The 18,892-nt window shown below is 37.8% G+C and overlaps 1 protein-coding gene across 1 annotated transcript in view; it reads right to left on the bottom strand.

The window, feature by feature from the left end:
• Positions 1–4,998: 4,998 nt before the first annotated feature.
• Positions 4,999–18,892, bottom strand: part of ATP6AP2 (ATPase H+ transporting accessory protein 2) — a 14,357-nt gene continuing 463 nt past the window's right edge. The window contains exons 2-9 of the mRNA XM_085311291.1: positions 16,379–16,509; positions 13,879–14,007; positions 11,456–11,551; positions 11,120–11,257; positions 10,742–10,795; positions 9,200–9,349; positions 8,003–8,119; positions 4,999–6,939 (exon numbers count right to left, since the gene is read on the bottom strand). Coding sequence (XP_085167417.1) covers positions 6,745–6,939; positions 8,003–8,119; positions 9,200–9,349; positions 10,742–10,795; positions 11,120–11,257; positions 11,456–11,551; positions 13,879–14,007; positions 16,379–16,509 — 1,010 coding nt within the window. The 3' untranslated portion in view covers positions 4,999–6,744. The remainder of the gene's footprint in view (positions 6,940–8,002; positions 8,120–9,199; positions 9,350–10,741; positions 10,796–11,119; positions 11,258–11,455; positions 11,552–13,878; positions 14,008–16,378; positions 16,510–18,892) is intronic.

The following is an 18,892-nucleotide window of genomic DNA, read 5'->3' as shown; positions in this document are numbered from 1 at the left end:
TGTATTGTAAAGGGTTCTGATTTCTTCTGATATCCCATTTATTGTTATACTTAGTGGAGAAATCAAGGAGAATATATTCCCCATGTCTTCACGTCAGATCTAGCAGATTTTCCAGCAGAGTTCTACATTCACAGACTACAGAAAATTTTTACTTACTATCAAAAAGTTTTCCACCCATTGTGATTGAGAGGTCTCCAAAAATGACCAGTATAGCCCATCATAATGATTTTTTTTGAGACTGAGAGCCCGAAACAACAGCTCGGAAAGGCACAAACTTTCAAAATTTTGCTTAAAAATCTCTAGGGACTTGCTTCAAAACTCACTAATGGTGATGAACGAATTTTTCTTTCGGTGTCAGTTATGTTACTAGGTGTGAGGGGAGAAAAGAAAGATACTGGAAAAGAAAGATAAACAGGAAAAAAATGGAGAAAATCGGGGAAAAATGGAGGAAAACACAAAACAAATGTTAGGAGCAGGAATGGATTCTGTTTCTAATGTTAAGTGTACTTGCTTACTGAATGTTGGCTAAAAGACATCATTTATTATGAATTTATGTTGAGCATACTGATTCTATCTCCACCTGCCCAAAGTAAAGCATATGCTCACTTGGTTAAGGGCATGTAAATTCGTCGTCATAAATTCATGCACAGGAGCATAATTAAATAGAATTTGACTGCCTTTGTAAAAATATTTGGTGCTGCCATGCATTTTATTTCTTTATGAAGCATGCTAGGCTATTTTGTGGTGCGTATTCATGCCAAGAATTTAGCTAACGTCACTCAACGTCACCAAAAATACATAATAGCATTATTAAATTTGATTGCCATAGACCTTTACTGTGGAACTATCTTCAGCAGTAGAAGATTCTCTTTAAACTCTGAACACACTCTGGTAAGGCAAGTTCATGTTTAAGGAGAGGTTTTATATTCTAAAAGCTGTCCTCAACCACTGTGAGTGGTTGTTCATGCCTTCTTGACCTATTCTGGAAAAGGATTCCTATTATTACGTACATATATATCTCTAACAGAACCTCTTCACAGTCCCTGAGCTCTGCTGGTCTGCTCCTGGTTTTAGATCACCCAGTCCAGTGCTCTCCCCCGTCTGAATTGCTGAAAAATCAACTGATACAGCCCGCAACCATCTAAGACAAGCAGGGGAGGAGTCTGCAGAAAGGCTGTTTGGATAGGTGGCTTCATGCCATCAGTCAGTTTCCACTCTGTTTATTTGGCAGGAAAGTTATCACCTGGGCTCTCTGCATCCCCTACCTCATCATTTGTCAAGCAGAACGCACGTCACCCAAGTGCGAGTGGAAAGAGTAGCGCAGCAATCTCCGCATTCACAGCCGCTGCTCTGTGCCGGGGCACAGTTCCCTAAGAATTACGCGCATTGCCACAATACCTGATAGGGCTTCACTAACTACGGGAGACTTTTTTCCTCAAAAAAGAACATGAGCTGAGGGACACAAATTTGGCTTTGCGATACCAGAGCATATGCATTCACAGCAGATCAAAGACTTGCCCAGGAGTGGATCCCAGTTCAGAGACCAGCTGTGGTCTGCGGCTGCGCACAGCGTGTGGAGAAGGGCTGGAGGCTGCGGGGCTGCCGTCAGCACAGCTCTGCACTGAAGGGAGTTGTTGATGCGTTCACGCTGAGATCCAGCGACGTGCGGCATACGAGCCCTGCTCCTGGAGGGATGTGGGGTCTGCATACCCGGGCTAGCTTTCACTCATTTCTCTTCCAGCCTTTGTTCTGTATGCTGCAAAAAGCCTTTATAGTTTAGCACTTCGCACCTAAGTGCAGTTTCTCCATAGAAACACCTTGCATTATTGGCAGAACAGGGAAGGGAATAAACTTCTGGGCTCATTTATTTTCTGTTTCTTTTGTTTTCCCCATTTTAAAGCCTGTAGCTTCACTTCAGTCTTCCTTGCTTTGCCTGCTTTTCTATCTTGCACTATTTGGATGGGTTGGGGGGGAGGGTTGTTTTGTTTTGTCTCTAGTCCTTGTAAAGATTAAAATACTTAAAGCTATAGTTCAGGGCCTGCAGAAGAGAAACCCAAAAATGCAGGAAGATGGTTACAAACTCCTGCTCAATCAAGAAATCTTATTTTCAAGAGAGCATTTTAGCTCAAAGCACCTACTTCACAAAAGCCATAAAAGTGTAATAATAGGGTTCAAATGTTTGTTGTTTTTTTGAGTTGAACATTAATCTCCTCCAAACAGACAGGGGCCCTGTTGCCTCCATTTTTACTGAAGGCAGACCTCTGCATCCCAGTACTCACTTGTAAGGTTACTCAACGTTTGCATTTTGAAGCTGCCTCTTTATTTCCACTTCCTTCTTTTTAGATCTGAATGTAATTATTTAGGTATTTCAGATCTGTTTTGGTCTTTCTTTGACTGTGTGTTGGATCAATAGTGCATTGGCTGGAAGAACGTTGAAAGCTGTCATGCCTGTCACAGACAAGCCTGAAAAGCAAAAGCATATGCAAAGCTTAAATTACACCTCTCTCCTAAAGTTTAGACCTTTGGGGATGACCTAGAGGAAGCATACAGACTCTTACAAGAAACCTTTACTTCAGCTTTTATGGCTTAGTTTTTAATCTAAACAGCAAAAGCACTGCTCAGGCTTCAATTCCACCTCAAAACTGATCTCCTCTTTCAAAAGTGTTAGTACTTTGTGAGACAGCTTCTCAAACTGCAACACAAATATTGGACAACATTTAGCTGTTTAAGTTCTGAAACAGAGCTTATCAAATATTTAACCCATTATGCCAGAGGTCAAACTGCCATTTGATCAGCTACCTGGATAAGTTCTCTTTGACTGGATCCCCACTGCAGCAATTACATTGTAAATCCTACAAACAAGCGTTTTATCAAGCCTTTCCCAGCATGGCTTAAAGTTGCTTGCTGCTAGGTATTGGGGGTGCGGAAAGAAGAATCACTCTCCTGGCCCTTTCACCTTGAATTAATAGGATCCCTGCATGCCCTAGGATTTCCTCATATTCCTCACCTTCCCTTGACTTTGTGGGAATGTTTCTAAAAGAAGAGTGATTTTTTTTTCCCCTAAAAAAAAAATGAAGAAAAAAAAAGATAAAAGACTGCGTGGGCTTCTACTCTCAGTGCTGTCCTCTTCTGTAAGACTTCACATGAGTTTCATTACTTTCCTAGTAGTACTGTACACAAAAACTACGATTTCTGCCATATCACATAAATCTTTATACGATTTATATTCTTGGGAAGAAAGATTAAATTTCAAGAGAATGATCAATAGCAGGTATAATGCTGTTGACAGCACCTTCACTCTAATTAATTGAATTCTAAATATGGAAAGGCTATTCCTGGCTCTGGATTCGTATTGTAATTACCTAGCTAAGGATTAGTACTGTTGTGTAATTTAACACATCTTGCTTACCTAGCTCAAACTAAAGCAGGGCAGTTTTAGGGCCATTCAAAAAGTAGCTTGCGCTATCAGAAGCAATCACTATTTTAAAAATACTGTTAGAAATATTAGCGTTTTAAAGTACACTTAGTAGCCCTGAGAATGAATGTATGGGATATTAACTGACTTTGAAAGTGGAAATTTAAATGAGTCCTTCAAACAGATTGCCAAGAGGACATGGCAATAGTCAACCACTAGTTTTAAAAAAGTAAAGTTAGATCCTACAGCAGCAGCAAGAATTCTTGCTGGAACAGAACTGATGGGATGGCCACCTCAATGGGAAGTTCTGCATTTAAACTCTATGCTGTAAGCCTCAGACTGAATACAGTATGGCTATCCAGGTATATTCAGCACAGAGAAGTCTAAGACTCAGAATTATGCAGTCACTTCAGGAAAAAAAAAAAAGAAACCACCTCCTATAAAACTTTGCACCAGTATCTGAAGCGGACTATTAATCTGATAAAGACATTTTAATTAAGTAAATGAAGAATGCAAGAATTTGATATAGACCATTAAGAAGTTCAAGCTGAAGTAAACCTTACCAAAAAGTCTAGAGTATGAATAGTTTTCAGGCAACCAACACTTCACATAACTTAAAATAAGGACCTCCAGGGCTGATTAATAATTTAATCTTGCAAAAGCACAAGAAGTTCTAGTACTGGCTAGTAGATCTGCAATGTGCTGTTTATCTGATTAAGTCCTAGCTAAAGTAGTGCTAGGAAGCTGAAGTTTGGTTTACTTACGGCTAATAAAAGAACGTGAAAGAAGAGACTAACATTTCTGACACTCTAATGCTTGTCCTATCCAAATACCTAGGTAATCTTTTTTTCTGTTCTACCATATGAGACTCCCACTCTAGAAGGTTCTTCAGAGACAGTTACAGTAACAATATTCAGTTTAAAGGATTATAGCAGTGTTACTCTTGTGGCAAAAATCTTCTTTCTAATAGTACATACAACCACCTTAGCACATTTTGTAATCATTGTATTATCCTGTAGCAAAGATTTTGCACTTGACTAGGAAGTTTGTGCAACAAGTCTCAAATGTGGCTCAGACATCTCCTCCCTATTAAAACAGAATACAAAATGATTTAACAACTGTAAATCAGTAACCAGTAATTTTGAAGAATTATTTGAAGAATTATTTGAAATATTACAGAAACTATTATATCATTGTGTGATAAGAGTATTTTTAACATTAAATCTCAGCAGGTTTTTTTTAGGACAAGCAGAATACCATAAAGAATACTTAGTCTATTTCAACTGCTTTATTTCTAAGATAGATGCAAACAGTGCAAGCTTCTAAATCTTCCCCGAGCATTTACTTTTGCTTTACCTTTGTGTTTGTTATTTTTTTCATTGCAAACTGTTCCCTACAATCTAACTTGATAAGGGCCATTCTTCTTACTGCCTTGTAGAGTGTTTTCTTGTTTAAATATAATTTATTTAGAAAGATGCAACACTACCCCTTTTCTTACCATGGATCATGCTTTCCCCTGAAACTCTGAGGTACTATTTCCACATTAAATACTCTCACAACAGTCAAATAAATTTAAAACAACATACAGATGACCACATTATAGTTTACTTAAAACACTAGGGCTCACTGCCCATTAAATAGGATCGTAGGACAGTATTTCAATTATTTTCATAATAAAGTTGTACAACTTTCAGATGCTTACCAAGACAATGCAAGTATGTTACAGGATGTTCAGTAATTATGCTACACATTCTTATCAAGTTAAAATTGTCCAGAAAATCTTGCAGTGAACTTTTCCTTTTTATCTATTGATGCTGTTTTTAAATTATGCAGTTAAACTTCATCTGGTTTTAAAGGTAACTTTAAATTAATGCAAAAATACTATACCAGATTCCCTACACTTGGGCAGGACTGCAGCATGTTACTCAACACAAAGCGTTGTCCAAGGTCTGCAAGACAGACATGTATGTAATTTCAGTCCCTCCAAATCTGACAAGTGCAGTAAGCAAGACAAGTTAATTTGCTGAGCAGATCTTTTCTGATACTAGAACAAGTCTCTCTTAACAATAGGGAAAGTTAAGCATTTTAGAGGATGACAAGATGAAACAGGATCTTCCACTCCTGTTACTGCAGTTTAGAAGAATTTTATAGGAGCAAATGAGAGTTTCTGAAAACTGTATACAAGATTCAACCTAGAGATTAACTGCTTATTTTAATTATAGCCACAAAGTTGTTAGAAATTTAGTTTAAGGAAATTAATCCCTACAAGGTGACCTTCCAGCATTTGGTTTCGAAAAGACACTTAAAACTAAAGTGTATCTGACAGCAGGCTCAAGTCTGAAACAGGAGGCTGCCTGCACCTGTTCTATCCAGTTGAGCTAATTCTACACAGAGCTAGCCCTTCACCTATGACACCAGAAGAATAAATACATTCAAGAACCACTATTCTTTGTTTTATTGAGTTATTGCAACAAGACTATAATCCAGGTATATTTAATCAAGTGTTGGTCCATTTTTACCATCAAAAAGATTTGTTGATTTTTTTTAATAACATCAACACAAATGGAAGGAATATGAAGCATCATAGTAGGAACTTTTAACCATACATGACATTAAGCTATAATCAGACTGGTGCTACTTCAATATTTATAGACTCTCCACCATACAGACCAGCCACACTAGTGTTATTTATCTCCAAGTCATTAAAGTTTTAAGCAAATTATCCTTCAGGCTACAGTTCATATTTGAGTCATCACCATGATGTCAAAATGCCCTTTGTGCAGCTAGAATGCTAGTCTTGTAGAAATATTTCTATATTTAATATTTTACTAAAGAGCAATAACTATCCTCCCAAAAGGTACATACAGCCATTATAAATATTTACATCAAACATTTACAACTGATTCATAATATACAACACAACAGTTTAGCTATAATTTCTAATCCTCCAGTGTAAAACTTTCAAGCAATGTCTTGCTACCATAATTTCAGTTCATCTGTTTTGCACACAGTCACAGGCAGTACAGGCCATCTCTGAAACTCACATAACATGATTAAAAGAAATGGAATGATGTCACCTTAATAACAATTAATTTGTTTTCCTTTCAGACAGGCGGATTTCAAATTGCAAATCCAATCAGGTGCTACAAATGACCTTTAAAATAGCCTTGAGAGGAAAAGAAAGAAAGAAAAAGAAGAAAAAAGGACACCTAAAAATAAATACACTTTTGAAAAAATTCCATATTTAACTATGTCAGAATATTTGTTTTCACATAATTTAAAGGAGACCTTACTCCTCTTCATTTCCCTGTGCTGGAATACAGCATAGTTTAATCCATTCTTATCTTCTGGTTTGTCATCCTATAAATAATGCTGTCATACCCAGGATCCATATTCCAGAGGTTATAGGAGATTACTATTACAGCTAAAGCAAGACCTATCATCATCCACAGAATAATGTTGAAGATTACAGCATAGTCGTAGTTATACGGATAGGCAAGGTTAAATGGATTTTCTGTATCACTCTGTAATGAAAAAAAAGTGTTTCACTTTAGTCTGCATGCAAAACACATTCTGACTACATCAAAAATCTGAGTAATCTGAATAAGAGATATGCATTTTTGTCTAGACAATTCTGATGTTAGGGCACAAAATACAAAGTGATTATGTGACTGACATTAATGAAATCTGAAGAAATGGGCTGCCAGGAACCTCATGAAATTCAATGAAGACAAATGCAAAGTCCTGCACCTGGGACAGGATACCCCCACACAACAGCACAGGCTGGGGACTAACTGTTGGCAGCAGATCTACAGAGAAGGATTGGTTGGCCCTGCTGGACAAGGTGAACAGCAGTCAGCAGTGTGCCCTTGCAATGATGGACAACTGCATCCTGGGCTGTATCAGGGATGTAGGCAGCAGGTGGAAAGCAATGATTTTGACACAGCACCCATGAGGCAGGACTTGCAGTGCTGTTCTGGGGAGCTCAAAACTAGACACAAAAGACTGACAAATGGGAGAGACAGCTTAGAGTCACTAAGGTGAGCAGGGGCTGAAGCACATGATACATGAGGACTTTGGATAGGAAGGAAATCTAATTACAGTCTTAACTCCCTAAAGGGCTATTACAGAGAACACATAGCCATATTTTTCCCAGAGGAGCACAGCAAAAGCATAAGCAGCCATTGTCCAGAGCAGCAAGACAAATTCCAATGAAACATAAGGGGGAAAATTTTCTCAGTGAAAGTGGCAAGGATTTTGAACAGGTTATTCACGGAGGCTGTGGAACTTCCAACATTCAAAATTTTGAAAACTTGACATGAGAAGGCCATGCATAGCCTGATCTAACTTCTAAATTAACCCTGGCTGGAGTAGTGGCTGGGATTGGATGACCCCTAGAGGCCCTTTTCAACCTAATTTATGATTAAATGAAAATCAACACAAGTAAGTTGATCTCTCTGCACTCGTGCCTAAATCAAAGTCAGTATTCTAGACTTTTAAAAAAGTTACGCTAAAGTAAAAATGTGATGCAGTTTGGATGCATTTTTTTTTAAGAGATAAAAATAGAGAAATATACAGCTCTACTACCTGTGAAGACTGGAGAATGGAGCGAGTCTTCCTCATGAGGGGAGAATTAAATGTCTTTACAGCCACCACTTCTACTACTGCATTCCCACTATAGAGATTATACATCTCATCTGCAAACTGCAAGAAGAAAAGTAATTTAACTTAAAATCTACACAGCAGCCAGGACTTTGAGGAGAGGACTTTGTCAGCAAGACACACCAAACCACAATCTGTCAGCTTTGGGATTAAGAAATTTATAAACAAGTTTTGAAAGTTTATAGTGTTTTAGAATTCCAATGTAAAAGTGTCAACTTAAAAGCGCTGGTTTACAAGATATCTTTAAAATTTCTCAACCATTATTTAGCAAATTGAAGGTTATTACTGCTTTTTGGGCTGGAACAAGTTCTTACATCCCTTTACAAAATGCACATGGCCATACAGTTTACTAATTCTGTATGTGTCTGTTTCAACAAAACATTTAGGCTCTCCACCTTTCACTGGGAAATTATAAACCTGAATATTTGAATCTGAGCTAAAGACTGATATTCTAGAGAGGAACTGTAGTCAAAAAGGTATTTTTATAAATTTGCTTAACTGCAGAGAGGCTAAACAGTATTTAGAGAAAACAGTTACTTGGCTTAGCAAATTCATGCTTTTATGTTCTTCCATCATGCTTTTAAAACTCTCAAACCTGGCTAGTCTCAGCTTTTAACAAAGATTTTTACGCCTTTTCTGATGATTAGATAAAGAATTACTTTCTTGAACACACTGGTAGATGAAAAGCAACCATTTTGGCAGCTTGGAAATTCAGATTTACACCACTTTAGGGGCAAGAGACTAACAATTCTACCCTGAGATAAGGATATTTATTTCCCCTTTTGGAGGGCCAGTTTTGGTGAAACATACTGGTAGTTTAAAATGCAAGATATTTGATTAGGTAAAACAGACATACCAGCTCATATTTATGTATGGTTTTAATATATTCCTACTCCTTTAAACAAAACATCTAATGTATTGTAGAATCATGTCAACACTCTTCATTTACAAAATCTAATGTTACAAAATTTGTCACTTTGAACAGCTGCAGTACAAAAACATCCCCCCAAACCCTGATTGGTCAGGCCATCGCTAATGAGGTGACAGTTCATAGCAGAAAACAATCAATAAACCTGGCACTTACTCCCCTGTAGTTAACACACAATTAGGTAGAAATCATACCTTTTGCAAAGCATCTGCAAGAATTTGAGAAGCATCCTTGAATTGCTGAGAGTCTTCCCCATACCGTTTTCCAATCTCTTCCAAGCCAGCCAGTTCCAGAGAATACAGGTCTGGTGAGTGATCTTTGGCCAAGTGCTTGTGTCGAGACAACTTTGGCATGCCATTGAAGACAGAAAGGAATTAATTCATACATAAGTTACTTTAAATACACATTTGGCAAAAGCAGTTTGCTAGAACTAATCTGGCAACACTTTCCACAGTCATATTCCATGTCGACTAGAAAGTAGAATTTCTTGCCAACTTAACTAGGAAGATGTCCACAAGTAGCTTTTTTTTTTTTTCTTTTCTCCTGTAGAATAAGAAGTGATCATCATGTACACAATCTTGTATTTGGAATAGATGCTACGTGCAACAGAGCTTTACTAAAAATAAATTTTACGTTTATTTGCATCATAATCCTATTTCTATAATTGACATAAAAATAAAATGTAGAGGGAAAAATACATAACTCTACAATACTCAGATACGACTATTCCCTCCACTAAAGCTGGCCCTTGCAAAACCAAGTAGGTTGCAACTTTAGCTTGCTGTTGCCCACATACAGAGTGGTTTACTTAGGAGATCATCCCATATGAAATCCATCATGAAATCCAAGCAACATGATCTAACATATCTTAAAGTAGTGATACACTTTCACTTCTACAGCTGTGAAATCAAGGAACTGACATTAAATGCGTTCACAGACTGTATTCCCTTGTGCAAGCTAATTTAACCTGCTCCCATCTTCCTGTCTAGTTTAACTATAGCATTTCTAGTCTGTAAGACAAAAACAAGTCATGCTACCTCATTTTCTCAGAAGTCCCATTTCTCCCCACCAGCCCTTCCCCTAATATCAACTTCTGAGCTCTTCGTGACCATTTATTTCATTTTAAGTAGCTGAGGGGTGCAAAAAGGACAAAACTGCAGAAACAGTAACAAGGTGGGAGCATGTTAGTACAAAGACTGTAAGAAGCTTTTGGGTTAAGAACTCAGAATTAAAAGCTCACCTTGTCTGTTGGAATATTTTTACTACCACCACTATTTACACTAAAAAAGCCATTCCAACCTTCTCAGCTAAATGTTATAGTGACTTTTTAAAGTAAAATAGTAGACAGGACTAAGAACATGTTCTTAACTACCGTTATACTTCTTAATTAAGAAAAGAAGGAAAGCCTCAGAAAACTCCTCACTGAGGATTTTCTGTGTCTTTGGGTATGGAGAAACAGCAGTTCAGAATTCCCCATTCTCATCAGGTCTAATACAAAAGAAACTAGAGGTGTTTAAATTTGAATTTAAGCTGATTCAAAACCCATAAAAATGCATTATTTACACAGATACAACCAACTGATGATACAATTGAATATATTTCTGTGCCTGCCAAGTATCTTAGTTATAGCTTTTCTAACTTTAAATTAGATGTCTCAAATGTAAGATGAAAATTGTAAGTGTAAGTGTAAATTTGAAGTGTAAGATGAAAGAAGTGTTTCAAAAAACTTTACTTACCAGACTTGCAATATCATGTAGGACTTGTAGTTCGGACAAAAAAAGCAAGTCAACCTGGGGAAAGAAGCACAAAGACAAGACAGGTATTTCCTTTCATGAAACTAAAGTAAGGGAAGCCTGGCTTTGATATAAGTTTCAGTATTTTATAACAGGTTACATCTATTACAGGATCAGATAATGCTAGAAAGCAATTATTCTTTTAATAAAGTTATTTATAGAGGAACATAAAACTTAGAATTTGGTTAGAAAAGGGGGAACTCTCCTGGGCAAAGCAAAGCAAACAAAAAAAAAGGGGAACAAAGAAAGAAAAGCATAAGCTAATATACGCATACCCCTCCAAAAAAAAACGTATCCATTGATTACTGTTTTTTTCTTTACCTCATTGTTCCTGCTGAGGGAGTTTAGAGGAAGAGAGCTGAGAATGGAGTTATCCTGGAATAAGCGGTTTCGCAGTTGGCGCAGTGTGACAGAAAGATCTTCAAATACAGAGTTTGCCTTGCCCACCATGTACACTCTCTGCAGGAACAGTCACTGTTTTATTAGATCACAAGTTTGGTTTTAGTTTTTCCAATCACACATTAATGATCAGTCACACTTGCAATTTCCCTTCAACGCAAAATATTTCACATAACCAGTTGGTTTTGCTCCAGCCACACAAGTGGGAATTGGTTTACTATTTAGAGCATCTGAAATCAGAGATGAAGCAATACTCACTTCCTCACTGGGGGCCAGCTGCAAGACTACAGGAGTTTCCTCAGAGAACAGAGAATGAATAGCATTTGCAACACTGTCAAGACTGAACGGAACAGCCTGAAACACAAAATCTAGTCAAGATTTTGGGGTAAAATAGTGCCTAATGATAAAATCTAGTTAGATTTTTGAGTAAAACAGTGCCTAATGATACAAGAGAATTTGCTTAACCACAGAAGTTTGGAAAAACAGGACAACAAAGAGTTGTTTCAACAAAGAGCATGTACACTTTCAAAGCAGTAGTAACAAATAATAGGGGACAATGAGCAAAACAAAACATCAACTGTATATTTATCAACAGATTATTTATTTGTATACACAATAAACAGAGTATTAGGGTTTTTAAGAACCCCCAGAGGCCATGATTCTGTAATTAAGAGGATTACTTGAGCTAAAACTATAGCCTCATTTACCAGCGAAGAAAGACCAACAAATAAAATGCAATGCAAGATAGAAGAAAACTGATGTTACTGTATATTAACAGTTATGAGGCAAAGAAAACTGATGAAAGAAAATATATCAATAGAAAGATCAACTGCTGAAACACCAAAGAAGAAAAAAAAAGATTATAGCAATGATATAGAGCCATCACTGGCAAGCTAATAAAATTGTTATTTTTTCTAGGCATGTATTTTTACCTATAAAAAAGCAGCAGAACGACATATTCCCTTCCCATTCACTAGCCAAAGAGTATCATCTTTTTTCCAATAGATATTACTAATATTAGGCTAGGATAATTTGTACCTGGTGATTCCTGAACATAAGCTTACTGATAATCATTTGAAATTACTCTTGAGCACCGAGGGACCACTTAGGAACTACTGCTTTCCCAGTATACAAAGAGAGCAAACAAAGTCACCTGAGGTAGCTTACTTGATAGCTACAGACAAAATATTCATGAGGTAATTTATGAACAATTAAAGCTTAGGAATGTCAATTCCTATTAATGGGAAATAAGGAAAATAGGTACAAAGTACACTTCAGAACTTTAATAGTTACATATGTGAGTAAGACTGTAGACTTTTTAATTATATTTAAAATTTCCACAAGTTAGGTACGCCTACAGGGTCAGGTCCAGACTATCCTAAATCAGTTTTGGTCCAGAAACCATTTCATATAACTGAGCCTGAACTAGCACGCTGTACCAGAAAACCAATGTGAAAGAAAATTTGTGTCCGGCTCATTTGACCCATTTGATTTAAAGCCACATAACAGCCTGATTAAAAGCTGACACTTGAAAATAGATTTAGAATTGTCTGACAGCTGTCAAAGTGATTTCATAGGGAAATCCTCCCCTCATCTTACAGTGCATAGCAGGGTATCAATATTATATGAAACACTACTGGACATTGTCATGGATAATTCCAAAGTTTGAATAAAGTAAGAATATTATTTGTCATGGATAATTCCAAAGTTTGAATAAAGTAAGAATATTATTTGTCATTTTAGTAATAAGAGCACAGCAGCTACACAGATCCAAACTGTGGTAAACTAGATGCCAATGAAGTTTTCTGACACAGTCAGAGGCAAGATTAACTAACTAGAAATAAAGAACAGAGGTTGTAACTAAAGAACAGGGAAACAAACTGAAAACTAACTTATTTGAAAAGGATTTTCCTTTGAAAAGGATAGGGAATGTGTTGCGGTGGACAAACAGCATTTTGATATGAACTACTGGTGCAATATTGCAGCAAAACAGACTCATGCACACAATGTATTAGCAAAGCAAAAACAAGCAGAAACTAATTACCATCATTTTGTACAATTACTGTGTTCCTGTTAAGTGTTCCTGCTAAGATGTACATGGACAAAATTGTATCTCAAATGAGAGGAAAAAAGCCTCAGCGAAGACTGCATATCCATGACAGGTAAATGTAACATTTTAGGGGGGGGTCCCTTCTTTTGGGAAGAGATATAGCATAATCACATTTTGTCTCAAAGTACGTATTTCACAGTAAAGTCCTTGAGAAAAACCTCAAAGATTGCTTAGAGGAGAAGTGTATCAAAACATCAACAGCACACAAGATGCTATCACATACTCAGTTGAAGCATTCCTAATTATGAATCAGCAAGCTAACATGCAAGTGGCAGACTCTCAATTATCTTGGTGCAAACATATACTAAAACTAGATGCCTTTTGAGGAGAACATGGTCTTAAGTTGCTGAACTTAATGCAGGAGAACCTGGGTGTTCTTCAAAGGCCTCTCATCTCATACAGGAGTCTGACTGGATTATTTATTGATGTAGTCTGATCTAGAAGTGCATAGGGTTATATGAACGTCCAGTGGACTAAGTGAACTTTAAGAACTATAGTGGAAATTCACGTACTTCTAATTAGATGACAAGAGTCACAGAAGTTTGACAGTTCCAAACATGCAGCTACTCACATTCTCAATAGGGTAAGAAACTCCTTTCACAGGCAACGTCAGCTTGTCTACTCCTTTCACTGTCACCAGCACAGTAGCTCGTGGTCTGTGAAACAAATCACCGACTGCAAGTCCAGGCCAAGAAAGGTCCTATTACAAAACAGTAAAAAACTGGTATTTCACAGGAAGAAAGAGAGAAAACCTCTCCCACCTCTTTACAGAGCAGCCTACTGGAAACTTCATGGGGAAATAATTGTCACCAGAATGCTTAAAACGCTTTTATCTTGAATAATGCTGTCTCAAGTTATCCATAACAAAATATCCATAACAAAATTGTTAGTTTAAAAGCTATCACTAATTTTATAGCTAAGTCTGCACTATAACAGCATTACACATATTGTATATATCAAGAGATATTTTCCACAACTGGAGTGGAATTATTTTAGTACATAGTTAACAAGGGAAGCTTGAATTAAAAACAACAAACCTTCACCAAGCACCATAAAAACATGCCCATGTATAGTAAAACATTAGTATCTTGACGGGGGTTTTTTGGCGGGAGACCTGAAAAAGGGGTCAGTTATACCAACATCCTACTAATCTAACATTTATGAATTAATATAGAAACATACGAAGATGTCTTAGTAGCTTATTATAATTACATACCAGCAAGAAAACAGTGAAGGCTAGCAGGCTGGCTTATTTAGGCACAAAATGCCAATTCATCTATTTGTCATGAGTTCAAACAGAGATTTCCCCACTCATGTAAGAGAAAATTGCACATTTAAACTTTATGAAACTAAGTTATTTGGATTTTAAACATCTGTTATGATATGTATCACACCAAAGAAACAAAAGAAAAATTTTGATTTAATCAATAGGGGCAGAAGAAAATTCAGTATTATCTTCCCTTTACAAGTGATGAACACTGAAGGACTGTTTTTGAGAATTCCCAATTCAATGCAGTGAGTATTTCAAAATTTCTACACCTACTGCACTGTCAGTTTCTTTTCCTAGAATACAGTCTTAATGTAAGCTGCAAAATGTTTGCTTTGGTCCTGCAGTGTCCTCCATACCAGTGCAGGAAGCTGCCTATGTAATGATCTCTACGTTAGTGACAACGCTGATACCAGCCTTTGGTTTCAGGGCTTAACCCAACAGAACAATTTAAAGAGCTTCCATTTCCCCCCACCTTCTCAGATTTGAAATAACAACAACATTATTTCTAAAGGATGCTATGGACCAATCACAGCAAATGAATTCTGAACTTAGGCAAAGGAACACAATGAAACAACTTCCCCCCACACACCCCCATGATGCCTATGTTCCCATTATCCCTCAGAACGACCAGCATGCTGACAATCAGCATTCATAATGCACCAAAACCCACCGTTTCATGGGGTGTCTTTACATGCAATGCACAGTATCATCTGACATATTTCTTTCTTGATAAAACAATTAAAATATACTTATTATGAATACTACTCTTAAAAATTTGTTACTAGGTCTGATAGTTCTTGTTTGAATGCAGGTCTGTTCAGTTTGTGTTCTGGAACTTATCTGGAAATGTCTAGCTGTCATTTAATTATGTTTACTATCATTAAACCAGTAACAAATTTTTAGGAGTAGTATTCATAATAAGTATATTTTAAGTTCCAGAACACAGACTGAACAGACCTGCATTCAAACAGGAGCTATCAGACCTTTTGCCCAGCTGCAGTATGGAAAAGACGGGAACACAGGAACTCTTACCCTTACCACCACTATGAAAACATCCCAGCTTATAGCTTCAAGTAGCTGGCTGCACACAGGCACAGTTGAAGGTACTTGGCTATTAAGCTTTCATGTGCTGCTTTAATAGCAACTCCTCATCCCTTGTGAAACCCCAGTAAAAAAAAAATCAGTAGGCAAGATGGAATCAGTCTATAGGCTCCTAATTGTCTGCCCTGCTTTAAACATTATTAAACTATGTTCAGAAACCTAATCTGGGACACAAATTAGGTTTTCAAACATTTGGATTACTTCCCAAATATCTGTTTTACTGGTTCTTATTAACTATGCTCAGCAGACAAACTGCTGACCTGACAAGAACTCCCTGACTAGCCAAGACACTCATTTTCTTAAGAGTACCAGAGAGAGGAGCGCTATGGATTAGTTTACAGGCAAAAAGCGACAGTGGTTTCTACTGTTCTACATGACGACAGATGGGGAAGGATATGACATGTATTTGGGTCTCAGAGCTGCTCATGAACATCCCCCTTAAAGACTCGATCAGGTCTGCTTTCTTCCACAGTTCATGATTCAGAATAACCTCCTAGGAAAGCCTTTTGCTGCTCATATGACTAACACAGCTCTACGGTTGGAAATCACACTTTGATAAGTCACAAATGTGTCAAGACAAAAGGAACTTTATATATATGTGTATATATAATATATTCCAGCACATGACAGGAAGAGTTGCATGCTGAGTAAGCTGGTCTGTAGTTTTAGAGCTGTTTCAAAATCAAGACCTGAAACGTACATCTTCAACGGAAAAGCCCATAGATAATGCAGCTACATCTGGAATCCGCTCTCCAGGGATTGGCCAACTTCCGTCTCGAAACACCACTGACTGAGGTGACCGTAAGACACTAAATTCATCACCCCACACACCTAAAAAACAAACAAAAAAGCTGTCAGACTTTTTTTAAACACAATCTTTCCCTTACAACACAGAAGCAGAGTATATTAGACTTTTAACTCATTTTTCTTCCCTCTCACACTTAATTTAGGAGATACAAGTAACAAGAACCTTTCATTTTAATGCACTGGAATACAAGACAAGGTTTTTACACAGCAGTGAGTAAGGATGGACAAATCCACATTACCAAAGCAGGGCAATTATTAAAGCAACAGCACAGTACACTTCTATGTATTCGGTAGCAATTTGTGAACTGACTGTACTACAGTTCAGACATGGTAGAGTTAGCTATCAGTAGAGCCAGGCAGACTTCAATAAACCACCAGCTCACACATAGCTATGTACCAACACAGCTCTGTTTGCTTCCAGGACTGTTTGGCGTTACACCTGTTTTCACACGGACAACAGTCTGAGGCACCAAACCCAGAGCCAGCAGACCAGCCGAGTTTGTCACCGCTGGTTTAAACTGAGCGCTGCCAGGAACAATCTGGCTTCTGCAGAACTGCTCCAATGGCTCTGCACTGGTTTCTCACAGAGAAGGTTGTGCAAAGGGTTTTTTCTTTGGATGCCATACTGGACCTAAGCCAACCGTGTGAAACTCGATCCACAATACTTATTATCTTGGATTTTCTCTTATTTAGGATCCCCCTTCACTCCTTCCCCCACTACTTTGAATAGCAAAGTTGACTAAACACATATTTTAAAAGTATATTATGAAGACTGTAATTTATTCTGTAATAAAGACAAGATGATGTCCATGAAAAAAGCCTTTCTTAGATCTCCTTTTTTCAACTTACCAACCCACTTTAAAGTCACTTAAGAAGAACTGAAGTTGTGTACATAAACAAACTTTTATCAACCTATCTAAATCAATTTAAATAGATGTTTGGTGTAAATTTGTACATAAGCAGTCACATGCACAATGCAAAATTTCAGAGGTGCCCCCCAATGAGGAATCTACATATGTTTCCACCAAAAAACTAGTCATAAGATTACTGAAACTTAGCTACCAATCCAAGCAGATATACATAATAGTTTTCCAGGGTATCTGCAAACATAAAGGCTGTTCACAAAGATAATGTAGTAATACACAGGTATGATGAGCAACTGTAATTTTTTAAGCACGAGTTTAACCTAACTCACCTTGAAAATGCTTTCTGTTTCCAAGCCCAGATCATGATCATACATACAAATGTTGACAGTAAATTTGAGTTATGCTATGATAAACATACTAAAAGAACACAGTACTGCGAAGCAGGTTGGGAAAGGGTGGCAAAAGAAGGCAACAGGCCAGATCAATCACTGTATATGGAACAGATTCAAGTTCATTTTTGTTTTAAATTTGACAGTAGACCATCTAATAAATAAATATCAATTTAAAAGTGTAGCCATTATTCTGAAGGGCAGAAATGTTTCCAGACTAACCTGCTTAGGAAGTAGTTTACAAAATAGTTATAAATATTTTTGGTCAGCCTATTTGACTTGACATGTTGCTTTAATTCTCCACATGGCTGTAAGACAGCCAAGTACTTTACTGATGACAGGTTGGGCTGGGTGTATAAAATGAGAGCCAAATCCACATTACCAAAGCAGGGCAATTATTTTTTTTTAACCCAAATGTTCTTTACTAGGCCTGCTCAAGATCTCAATGAGCAAAACTGAATTTGAACGTAGGAGCACATGCATTTTCCTCAGACATGCTGTAATTGCTCGACTACAATATCCCATTGGGCCATATATTAAGTGAGGTCTAGAGAAATGGATGAATTCATCGAGCACACAGCTCGCTACATTTTCTACATTTTCTGCCCGCCTACAAAAAATGTAATCACACTTCTACAAACTTCACTGAAATCAGTAGCATTTTAGCTCTCACAAGTCTTTGTGAGTCTGGTCTGAAGAACTAGGATAGACTGAATGAAAATAATTTACGAAGCCCAGTAAGTCTTCAGCTCAAATAATAAAGTTGATTCACACTGAATAACAGAAAGCCTCCAAATACCGCAAACGCAGCTTGGCAAAACACGAAATCCGTACTAGGTAACAAAACGATTTACAGCTTTATAAACCCTCCACACTCCCCTTTGGTAGAGGAGGTACTACAGCCTCCAGAGGAACCCGAGTGGGTGCCGAGAAGGGGGGCAGGGAGAGGACAGCCGCTGCTCAAAGGGCAGCCTCCCCCCGCCGCTCTGAATCTAGTGCAACCCCCACACCCTCGGAGAGCGCTGCCCGCGGGCAGCACAAGCCCCGAGGGTTATCTGCGGCAGACAGGGCAGAGCAGGGCGGGACCCGTCCTTTGAGGGTGCATCCTGCGCCGAGGCGCCGCAGTGCCCGCTGTGCCAGCGCGCCGCCGGC

This window comes from Rhea americana, unplaced genomic scaffold (assembly GCF_003343005.1).
Source record: "Rhea americana isolate MKP2758 unplaced genomic scaffold, rheAme1 scaffold_339, whole genome shotgun sequence".
In the NCBI taxonomy this organism is placed as follows: domain Eukaryota; kingdom Metazoa; phylum Chordata; class Aves; order Rheiformes; family Rheidae; genus Rhea; species Rhea americana.
This window is presented reverse-complemented; position numbering and strand designations above follow the sequence as displayed.